Source organism: Phocoena sinus, chromosome 5, assembly GCF_008692025.1.
Source record: "Phocoena sinus isolate mPhoSin1 chromosome 5, mPhoSin1.pri, whole genome shotgun sequence".
NCBI lineage: Eukaryota > Metazoa > Chordata > Mammalia > Artiodactyla > Phocoenidae > Phocoena > Phocoena sinus.
The window spans coordinates 71,730,636-71,743,085 of NC_045767.1; the positions used below are offsets into that span (position 1 = coordinate 71,730,636).

Consider the following 12,450-nt stretch of genomic DNA (forward strand, 5'->3'; position numbering starts at 1 on the left):
ACATCACATCATTTCAATGTCAATACTTCACTATGAATATACAGCCGAAAAAAACTTAAAAAAAAATACCCATAACATCATTATCACATTTAACTAAATTCAGAACAATTTCTTGACAGCATCTAATACCTAATCTTTGTTCAAATTTCTCCAATTATCTCAAAAAAAATTTTAGAGTCAATATATTCTAACCAGGATCAAAACAAAGGTCTACACATTGCATTTGGTTGATATGTCTCTAAATTTCCCCTCCGAAGAAATGGGGTCATTTAGCTTGTAGAATTTACCACATTGTAGATTGAGCTGATTGCGTCCTTCCTGAGGGTGGAGTCCCCTCTACCACTCCTTTTGCTCCCCGCTCCTCATTCTACTTATTTGTTGAATAGACCAGGTCATTTTGCCCATAGAGCTTACCACTGCAGATTTGGTAGCTTTGGCTGACTGCATCCTTGCATTGGTGGTTAACATGTTTCTCTGGCCTTATTTCCTGAAAACTGTCCAGAGGCACTTTCAGAATCTGATGAAAGAAATTCTCTCCCTAGAAAATGACAAATGTATATAGACACACACAGGGGAACATTGCATACAGTTTCAAAGGTTTCACAGTTCCCCTGATGCCACAGACCCCAGTTTGATTTGCCCTCTTAGAGGCTTGATTAGGTTCCGAGGGAGATGAGCAATTTCTGTCCTCGAACTTCTGGAGGCTGGAGGCCTGTGATGTCCCCTTGTCCCGTTGGTAGTTAAGATTGGTGTTGTCAGCCTTATCCTTTCATTATAAACTTCCCCACCAGCCTTCTACCTAATGATTTTAGCCACTGGCTATCATTGCCTAAGAGTAATCCTTGATTTCACCAGGGTCAAAAATGGTAATTTTCTAATTCCATCAAGAACTTTTCCCTCATCAGCTATTAAGTTACCCCCAAATACAGTTTCTACTAGAGGAAATAGTTTCCTTATTTGGAATATTTTCTAATTTTTGTAGCATCAATACTGGAAGTTGACAATGAATGGTAGAAAGCAGTGTTAGAAACCTGTTGTGTTTTTCTTCCCCCAGCCAAAGTGGGTAACTGAAATAACAAAAGCAAATGCATCAGAGATTTGAATCTTTTCCTGTGAACTGCCTAACTTCATACTGTAATCAAGAATATTCAAAAATCATTTTTATTTTTACGTGCCCATTTTTGCTGTTTAGAAATAAACTTCTATGCTATCTTTCTTATAGAGAACACTCCAACAGAGAACGTGTGGGTCTCAGTAAAGAGAATTTATTACTTAGAGGATGCACCATTAGAAACACAGAGGCTGTCATGGGCATTGTGGTTTATGCAGGTTGGTTATGCTTCTGACTTTTCACCATCACCTCCTCTGTGCTTTTCTGCAAGTTAACGTTTTCCATTTACTCAAAATGTAATCTCTAGAAGCAGAAAGGAAATTTTGTCTTGATAACCTTAATCATTGGTCTCTGTTTTTCTAAAGAGATCACAAAAAGAAGCTAAATTAACAAAGTATATTGCATAGCTACTTTTCATTAAATTGTCTGCCAGCGAGATATAAAAATATGATATTTGTTACCTGGCTTTAGTTTGCACATTTTCTCACATACTGTGTTACCCATGTAGGCCATGAAACCAAAGCAATGCTGAACAACAGCGGACCAAGGTATAAACGCAGCAACTTAGAAAGAAGAGCAAATACAGATGTCCTCTGCTGTGTCCTGCTGTTGGTTATAATGTGTTTAACTGGTGCATTGGGTAGGTAGAATTTGATTATTTGCTGACATCTTTTCAGCAAGATATTTATTTAAAAGTATTTTCTAAATGAAATTTATGAAAAAGTTTGACTTTTGTAAGGGAGGTTTTATTTGCCAATAATTGCTTTCTTCACATCTTTATCTCCCTCATTCTCTAACCTGAAAAGCATTAATATTGATTATATCCAGTTACACATGGCCACAGTGCTAAAGTGACGTGGGAAGAGATGTAAGGAGTGAGAGAGACAGAGACAGGAAAATGTGTACCATTTGAATTTGAATTTGTTTCTTAAACGGTTGGTGTTCAACCAAAACCAATATTCTTATCTCTCTTTCTTTAGGAATAAAGTTCTATATTTCTATAATATATACATAGCATCCTTTTGATGTCTGTACATTTTTTGAAAGGTCATGGAATCTGGTTGAGCAGATATGAAAACATACCCTTTTTTAACATCCCTGAGCCTGATGGACATGTCATATCACCAGTGTTGGGAGGATTCTATATGTTTTGGACCATGATCATTTTGTTACAGGTAATATCTATTGTACTCATCACAGAATATTAAGATCTTTGCTACTTATCCAGCACTATATGGTTTTTCATCCCTTCTTTTCCACCTTTAACATTTTTAAAATTGTTTTGCTCTTCTTAGGTTTTGATTCCCATTTCTCTCTATGTTTCCATTGAAATTGTGAAGCTTGGACAAATATATTTTATTCAAAGTGATGTGGATTTCTACAATGAGAAAATGGATTCTACTGTTCAGTGCCGAGCCCTGAACATCACAGAGGATCTTGGACAGATTCAGTACCTCTTTTCTGATAAAACAGGAACCCTGACTGAGAATAAGATGGTTTTTCGAAGATGTAGTGTGGCAGGCTTTGATTACTGCCATGAAGAAAATGGTGAGTGTTGGGTTTCTATGAAAACCAGCCTTAAGATTGGTCATTTTTGCACCCACTTAATGACTTGGTAGTTCTGGCACAGAAGTGCTATACTTAATCATTGAGTACTTAACTCCTCTAAATGCGCATTGTTTCATTGTTGTCCCTTTAAAAGTTAGGTCAGAAGTTAGTAGGTCAGGAGTTAGTGGGTCAAAGTCAAAGATTCTACTTCCATGGTTTCTTTTCTTTCCTTTTTTTTTTTGCCATGGTTTCTCTAAAAGGAAAGTAAATTACCAGTAGTCGTAGAAGGTTGGGGGTTGGATTTGGTGACAATGATATTGCATTATAGATATTTTTGAGAATCTAATGAAACTATGGACCATCTCCCTGAAAAATATTTTGAAAATAATTCCAAAGGGACAACAGTTTCCCCAGACCCCATCATTCAGCCCATAGGTATTCATTGGTCGTTGGCTGAGAATACCTAGTTTAAGAAGAAATAAGATGAACTGAACTTCTGAGGCTAAGGAAGTAAATATATACATTGTAAGTTTCCTTTAAAGAATTGATCTTCGTTAATTTTGTTATTTATAAGAGTAAGTGTACTCCTATGAAAGTAATTATGAGAAATGTCCAAAACAAATTAACCTAGAAGTTAACCACCATCAATCATTTGGTGAATATATAACCATCCATTTCTTTATGCATATTCCTGTATATGTGAAAATATATATTTGCACATTTCCCCTTTTATAAGTTATTATATGTCGTAATAATGCTTTGCAGTTTGCTTTTTTTATTCCTCATTATCTCGTGGACCTTTTTCCAAGTCAGTTCATGACTTAACGTTAAGTACATGGTATTGCATTATATGTGGTCAAACTTAGTTTGCTTTTATAACAGTACTTGCAATTAACATTCCTTATTCATTCAGCAGATATTTTGTGAGCTCCTAATATGTGGCATGAGTCCCTGATCTCATGTAGCTTAGCGTTTAAGGCAGGAGACAGACAAGATTAAAAATTATGATATACAAAATAAAATTCATCATGCAATATGCATTTCTCTACATACATATTTGTGCAATTATTTTTATAAGATACATGTCTAGCAACTGGATCCAGAGGTTTGCACATATAAAACTTTTATAGATCCTACAAAATTTATCTATAAAATATTGTGCTAATTTATGTTCTCACAACCCAGAAAAATAACACCTATTTTTCACACCCAGCCATAATGGGATGAACTTATTCTTTTTAACTTGTGAGTTTTGTAGTCATAGTTAGTACTTCATTGTCTTAATTTTTCTTTGATTAGTAATGAGATGTTTAACTTTTTATATGTTTCTGGCCATTTGAATATCCTTGGTAGAGTGATCATGTCTTCCTATTTAACAAATGAGTTTTTCTTATTCTTAGTAATCTGTAGGAGGGTTTTATCTATTAAGGCAGGGCTGATGTTCAGCTTGTATACCCCAGTCTAGGTTGTCTGTGGCCCATGTCTATTTTCATTTGTGCACTTGTATTGAACCAGTTAAATAATTTGAGTATCAACCTTGATATTATCCTTTTCTTCTGTAGGTGGCAAATATTAATACTTTCTTGGTTCATCATTTATCACTGTATTAGTTTTCTATTGCCACATAACAAATTACTACAAATTTGATGGCTTTAAATAACACAAACATACTGTCTCACAGCTTGTGTGGGTCAGGAGTCTGGGTGCACGTAGCTACGTCCTCTCTGAGTCTCTCACCTGGCTGAAATACAGGTTTTGGCTGGAGCTATGATCTTATCTGCGACCCAGGGTCCTCATTTTGGTTTCCTGGTTTTAGAGTTGTCAGTGTCTTGAGATGTAGGACTAAGGCCCCTGCTTCCTTGCTGGCTGTCAGCTTAGAGCCATTCTTAGCTCATAGAGGTGGCCTACCATCCCTTTGCCATGTGGCCTCTCCACAGCATGGCAGTTCACTTCTTCAAGGCTACCAGCCAAACCTCTAGCTTTGAGTCTCTGACTTCAGGTAAGTTGTGGCACCTCTTTTTACCTGATGAGGTCAAGCTACCTAGGATAGGCTTCTTTTATATTAACTCAGATTCAACTGGCTAGACACTTGATTATATCTGCCAAATCCTCTGACCTTTGTCAGGTAACATAATTTAATCATAGAAGTGAGATGCTATCCTACAGGGTGTGTACACGGGGGTGGGGCAGGAATCTTGGGGGCCATCTTAGAATTCTGTCTACCACAGCCTCTTAACTTTGCTTAGGGTGTCACTTCTTGTGAGAAGTTTTATATTTTTATGAAATCAGTCTTATCAATTATTATATCTATTATTAAGACTACAGATATTATGATTTCTGCCAGTAGTGTTCAACTTAGACATCCACCTGCCCAAAATTTAAAAAATAAACTATATTTCCTCTTAGGTAAATATATTTTAAGCCAGCTTTTGTTGTTACTTGTGTGTATGAAGGATAAAACATTGAGTATCATATAATCACTATACAATGTGAAAAATAGCTAATCATACTGGATATGATATTCTGCATTGTTCCATATTTTTTATTGCATTTTTATTACAAAAGCAATATTTTAGAAAATTTCATATAAGCCAAAAAAGGAAAATTTTAAAGCCATCAGTAACTCCCACCAGAGCAGAAGCAAGAAGAACTACAGTCCTGTAGCCTGCGGAAAGAAAACCACATTCACAGAAAGATAGACAAAATGAAAAGGCAGAGGACTATGTCCCAGATGAAGGAACAAGATAAAACCCCAGGAAAACAACTAAATGAAGTGGAGATAGGCAACCTTCCAGGAAAAGAATTCAGAATAATGATAGTGAAGATGATCCAGGACCTTGGAAAAAGAATGGAGGCAAAGATCGAGAAGATGCAAGAAATGTTTAACAAAGACCTAGAAGAATTAAAGAACAAACGAGATGAACAACACAATGACTGAAATGAAAAATACACTAGAAAGAATCTCTCTCACACCTGCCACACCTGCCTCCAGTTGTGACCATGATTTGTAGGATGACATTCCCAGAGTCAGGGTAACCTGGGGCAGGAAGATGGATTTGATGAGGCTTTCCATGTTAATTTTTGGCAATCACTTTATTTTTATGAAGGGGATGAATCAGATGCTGATATGTTCTATCAGCACTGGTTTCCTTGGTCAAGCTCTTAGTCATGATTGTTGGGGCAAAAGGGGATCAGTGTGTTTAAGAGTGTCACCCATGAGGGGGACCTTGAAGATGGCGGAAGAGTAAGACGCGGAGATCGCCTTCCTCCCCACGGATACACCAGAAATACATCCACACGTGGAACAACTCCTACAGAACTCCTACTGAAGGCTGGCAGAAGACCTCAGACCTCCCAAAAGGCAAGAAACTCCCCACGTAACTGGGTAGGGCAAAAGAAAAAACAGAGACAAAAGAATAAGGACGGCACCTGCACCAGTGGGAGGGAGCTGTGAAGGAGGAAAAGTTTCCACACACTAGGAAGCCCCTCCGCGGGCGGAGACTGCGGGAGGCAGAGGGGGGAGTTTCGGGACCGCGGAGTAGTGCACAGCGACGGGTGCGGAGGGCAAAGCGGGGAGATTCCTGCACAGACGATCGGTGCTGACCGGCACTCACCAGCCCGAGTGGCTTGTCTGCTCACCCGCCGGGGCGGGCGGGGCTGCGAGCTGAGGCTCGGGTTTTGGTTTTGGACGGAGCTCAGGGAGAGGACTGGGGTTGGCGGCTTGAACATAGCCTGAAGGGGTTAGTGCACCACGACTAGCCGGGAGGGAGTTCGGGGAAAAGCCTGCACCGGCCGAAGAGAAAAGAGACTTTTTCTTCCCTCTTTGTTTCCTGGTGCGCGAGGAGAGGGGTTTAAGAGCGCTGCTTAAAGGAACTCCAGAGACGGGCGCGAGCCGCGGCTAAAAGCGCGAACCCCAGAGACGGGCGCGAGCCGCGGCTGAGGGCGCGAGCCCCCGAGACGGGCGCGAGCCCCCGAGACGGGCGCGAGGCCCCGAGACGGGCGTGAGCCGCGGCTGAAAGCGCAAACCCCAGAGACGGGCGCGAGCCGCGGCTAAAACCGCGGACCCCAGAGACGGGCGGGAGACGCTAAGGCTGCTGCTGCCGCCACCAAGGGGCCTGTGTGCGAGCACAGGTCACTCTCCACACCCCTCTTCCGCGGAGCCTGTGCAGCCCGCCACTGCCAGGTTCCCGGGATCCAGGGGCAACTTCCCCGGGACAACGCACGGCGGGCCTCAGGCTGGTGCAACATCACGCCGGCCTCTGCCGCAACGTCACGCTGCCTCTGCAGCCGCAGGCCCGCCCCGCACGTAGTGCCCCTCCTACCCCCATCCCCCAACCCCCGGCCTGAGTGAGCCGGAGGCCCCGAATCAGCAGCTCCTTTAACCCCGTCCTGTCTGAGCGAAAAAACAGACGCCCTCCAGCGACCTACACGCAGAGGCAGGGCCAAATCCAAAGCTGAGCTCCTGTGAGCTGTGAGAACAAAGAAGAGAAAGGGAAATCTCTCCCAGCAGCCACAGAAGCAGCGGATTAAAGCTCCACAATCAACTTGATATACCCTGCATCTGTGGAATACCTGAATAGACAAGGAATGATCCCAAATTGAAGAGGTGGAATTTAGGAGCGAGATCTATGATTTTTTTCCTTTTCCTCTTTTTGTGAATGTGTACGTGTATGCTTCTGTGTGAGATCCTGTCTGTATACTCTTGCTTCCACCATTTGTCCTAGGGCTCTATCCGTCCATGACTTTTTTTTAAAAATTCTTTTTCTTAATAATTAAGTTTAATTGTAATAACTTTATTATACTTTACCTTCGTTCTTTCTTTCTTTCCTTCCTTCCTTCCCTCCTTTAGACAACAAATCACCCCAAATTGAGGAGGTGGTCTCAGGGAGCAGGATTTATGATTTTTCCCCCTTTACCTCTTTTTGTGAAGGTGTATGTGTATGCTTCTGTGTAAGATTTTCTCTGTATAGCTTTGCTTCCAACATTTGTCCTAAGGTTCTATCCGTCCCTTTTTTTTTTTTTTCCTAAATATTTTTTAATTCAATAACTATATTATACTTTATTTTATTTTTACTGTATCATCTTTCTTTCTGTCTTTTTTCCTTCTTTCCCTCCTTCCTTCCTCCCTCCCTCCCTCCCTCCCTCCTTTCTTTCCTTCTTTGCTTCTTTCTTCCTTCCTTCCTTTCCTCCTTTCCTTCTTTCTTTACTCATACTTCTACTAATTCTCCCTACTTTTCCTCCCTTTTATTCTGAGCTGTGTGGATGAAAGGCTCTTGGTGCTCCAGCCAGGAGTCAGGGCTCTGCCTCTGAGGTAGGAGAGCCAACTTCAGGACACTGGTCAACAAGAGACCTCCCAGCTCCACATAATATTAAACGGTGGAAATCTCCCAGAGACCTCCATCTTAACACCAGCACCCAGCTTCACTCAACGACCAGCAAGCCACAGTGCTGGACAACCTATGCCAAACAACTAGCAAAACAGGAACACAACCCCACCCATTAGCAGAGAGGCTGCCTAAAATCATAATAAGGCCACAGACACCCCAAAACACACCACCAGACGTGAACCTGCCCACTAGAGAGACAAGATCCAGCCTCATCCAGCACAACACAGGCACTAGTCCCCTCCACCAGGAAGCCTACACAACCCACTGAAACAACCTTAGCCACTGGAGACAGACATCAAAAACAACGGGAACTACGAAAGTGCAGCCTGCAAAAAGGAGACCCCAAACACAGTAAGATAAGCAAAATGAGAAGACAGAAAAACACACAGCAGATGAAGGAGCAAGATAAAAACCCACCAGACCTAACAAATGAAGAGGAAATAGGCAATCTACCTGAAAAAGAATTCAGAATAATGATAGTAAGGATGATCCGAAATCTTGGAAGTAGAATGGACAAAATGCAAGAAACAGTTAACAAGGACCTACAAGAACTAAAGATGAAACAAGCAACGATGAACAATGCAATAAATGAAATTAAAATCACTCTAGATAGGATCAATAGCAGAATAACTGAGGCAGAAGAACGGATAAGTGACCTGGAAGATAAAGTAGTGGAAATAACTACTGCAGAGCAGAATAAAGAAAAAAGAATGAAAAGAACTGAGGACAGTCTCAGAGACCTCTGGGACAACATGAAACGCACCAACATTCGAATTATAGGGGTTCCAGAAGAAGAAGAAAGAAAGAAAGGGACTGAGAAAATATTTGAAGAGATTATAGTTGAAAACTTCCCTAATATGGGAAAGGAAATAGTTAATCAAGTCCAGGAAGCACAGAGGGTCCCATACAGGATAAATACAAGGAGAAACACGCCAAGACACATATTAATCAAACTGTCAAAAATTAAATACAAAGAAAGCATATTAAAAGCAGCAAGGGAAAACCAACAAATAACACACAAGGGAATCCCCATAAGGTTAACAGCTGATCTCTCAGCAGAAACCCTACAAGCCAGAAGGGAGTGGCAGGACATACTGAAAGTGCTGAAGGAGAATAGCCTGCAACCAAGATTACTCTACCCAGCAAGGATCTCATTCACATTTGATGGAGAAATTAAAACCTTTACAGACAAGCAAAAGCTGAGAGAGTTCAGCACCACCAAACCAGCTTTACAACAAATGCTAAAGGAACTTCTCTAGACACGAAACACAAGAGAAGGAAATGACCTATAGTAGCGAACCCAAAACAATATATAAAATGGAAATAGGAACATACATATCGATAATTACCTTAAATGTAAATGGACTAAATGCTCCCACCAAAAGACACAGATTGGCTGAATGGATACAAAAACAAGACCCTTATATATGCTGTCTACAAGAGACCCACTTCAGAACTAGAGACACATACAGACTGAAAGTAAGGGGATGGAAAAAGATATTCCATGCAAATGGAAACCAAAAGAAAGCTGGAGTAGCAATTCTCATATCAGACAAAATAGACTTTAAAATAAGGACTATTAAAAGGGACAAAGAAGGACACTACATAATGATCAAGGGATCGATCCAAGAAGAAGATATAACAATTGTAAATATTTATGCACCCAACATAGGAGCACCTCAATACATAAGGCAAATACTAACAACCATAAAAGGGGAGATCAACAGTAACACATTCATAGTAGGGGACTTTAACACCCCACTTTCACCCATGGACAGATCATCCAAAATGAAAATAAATAAGGAAACACAAGCTTTAAATGATACATTAAACAAGATGGACTTAATTGATATTTATAGGACACTCCATCCAAAAACAACAGAATACACATTTTTCTCAAGTGCTCATGGAACATTCTCCAGGATAGATCATATCTTGGGTCACAAATCAAGCCTTGGTAAATTTAAGAAAACTGAAATTGTATCAAGTATCTTTTCCGACCACAACGCCATGAGACTAGATATCAATTACAGGAAAAGATCTTTAAAAAATACAAACACATGGAGGCTAAACAATACACTACTTAATAATGAAGGGATCACTGAAGAAATCAAAGAGGAAATAAAAAAATACCTAGAAACAAATGACAATGGAGACACAACGACCCAAAACCTATGGGATGCAGCAAAAGCAGTTCTAAGGGGGAAGTTTATAGCAATACAAGCCCACCTTAAGAAGCAGGAAACATCTCGAATAAACAACCTAACCTTGCACCTCAAGCAATTAGAGAAAGAAGAACAAAAAAACCCCAAAGCTAGCAGAAGGAAAGAAATCATAAAAATCAGATCAGAAATAAATGAAAAAGAAATGAAGGAAACAATAGCAAAGATCAATAAAACTAAAAGCTGGTTCTTTGAGAAGATAAACAAAATAGATAAACCCCCAGCCAGACTCATCAAGAAAAAAAGGGAGAAGACTCAAATCAATAGAATTAGAAATGAAAAAGGAGAAGTAACAACTGACACTGCAGAAATAAAAAAAATCATGAGAGATTACTACAAGCAACTCTATGCCAATAAAATGGACAATCTGGAAGAAATGGACAAATTCTTAGAAATGCACAACCTGCCAAGACTGAATCAGGAAGAAATAGAAAATATGAACAGACCAATCACAAGCACTGACATTGAAACTGTGATTAAAAACCTTCCAACAAACAAAAGCCCAGGACCAGATGGCTTCACAGGTGAATTCTATCAAACGTTTAGAGAAGAGCTAACACCTATCCTTCTCAAACTCTTCCAAAATATAGCAGAGGGAGGAACACTCCCAAATTCCTTCTACGAAGCCACCATCACCTTGATACCAAAACCAGACAAGGATGTCACAAAGAAAGAAAACTACAGGCCAATATCACTGATGAACATAGACGCAAAATCCTCAACAAAATACTAGCAAACAGAATCCAACAGCACATTAAAAGGATCATACACCATGATCAAGTGGGTTTATTCCAGGAATGCAAGGATTCTTCAATATACGCAAATCTATCAATGTGATAAACCATATTAACAAATTGAAGGAGAAAAACCATATGATCATCTCAATAGATGCAGAGAAAGCTTTCGACAAAATTCAACACCCATTTATGATAAAAACCCTCCAGAAAGTAGGCATAGAGGGAACTTTCCTAAACATAATAAAAGCCATATATGACAAGCCCACAGCAAACATCATCCTCAATGGTGAAAAACTGAAAGCATTTCCACTAAGATCAGGAACAAGACAAGGTTGCCCACTCTCACCACTCTTATTCAACATAGTTTTGGAAGTTTTAGCCACAGCAATCAGAGAGGAAAAGGAAATAAAAGGAATCCAAATCGGAAAAGAAGAAGTAAAGCTGTCACTGTTTGCAGATGACATGATACTATACATAGAGAATCCTAAAGATGCTACCAGAAAACTACTAGAGCTAATCAATGAATTTGGTAAAGTAGCAGGATACAAAATTAATGCACAGAAATCTCTGGCATTCCTATATACTAATGATGAAAAATCTGAAAGTGAAATCAAGAAAACACTCCCATTTACCATTGCAACAAAAAGAATAAAATATCTAGGAATAAACCTACCTAAGGATACGAAAGACCTGTATGCAGAAAATTATAAGACACTGATGAAAGAAATTAAAGATGATACAAACAGATGGAGAGATATACCATGTTCTTGGATGGGAAGAATCAACATTGTGAAAATGACTCTACTACCCAAAGCAATCTACAGATTTAATGCAATCCCTATCAAACTACCACTGGCATTTTTCACAGAACTAGAACAAAAAATTTCGCAATTTGTATGGAAACACAAAAGACCCCGAATAGCCAAAGCAATTTTGAGAACGAAAAAAGGAGCTGGAGGAATAAGGCTCCCTGACTTCAGACTATATTACAAAGCAACAGTAATCAAGACAGTATGGTACTGGCACAAAAACAGAAAGATAGATCAGTGGAACAGGATAGAAAGCCCAGAGACAAACCCACGCACATATGGACACCTTATCTTTGATAAAGGAGGCAGGAATGTACAGTGGAGAAAGGACAGCCTCTTCAATAAATGGTGCTGGGAAAACTGGACAGGTACATGTAAAAGTACGAGATTAGATCACTCCCTAACACCATACACAAAAATAAGCTCAAAATGGATTAAAGACCTAAATGTAAGGCCAGAAACTATCAAACTCTTAGAAGAAAACATAGGAAGAACACTCTATGACATAAATCACAGCAAGATCCTTTCTGACCCACCTCCTAGAGTAATGGAAATAAAAACAAAAATAAACAAATGGGACCTAATGAAACTTCAAAGCTTTTGCACAGCAAAGGAAACCATAACCAAGACCAAAGA

The 12,450-nt window shown here is 39.8% G+C and overlaps 1 protein-coding gene across 2 annotated transcripts in view; it reads left to right on the top strand.

Annotated features, from left to right (window-relative positions):
* ATP10D (ATPase phospholipid transporting 10D (putative)) overlaps positions 1 to 12,450 on the top strand; it is a 125,697-nt gene that overhangs the window by 59,636 nt on the left and 53,611 nt on the right. For both annotated transcript variants that reach the window (XM_032632656.1, XM_032632657.1), the window contains exons 6-9: positions 1,223 to 1,329; positions 1,620 to 1,751; positions 2,159 to 2,286; positions 2,407 to 2,659. In XM_032632656.1, the coding sequence (XP_032488547.1) occupies positions 1,223 to 1,329; positions 1,620 to 1,751; positions 2,159 to 2,286; positions 2,407 to 2,659 (620 nt within the window). The remainder of the gene's footprint in view (positions 1 to 1,222; positions 1,330 to 1,619; positions 1,752 to 2,158; positions 2,287 to 2,406; positions 2,660 to 12,450) is intronic.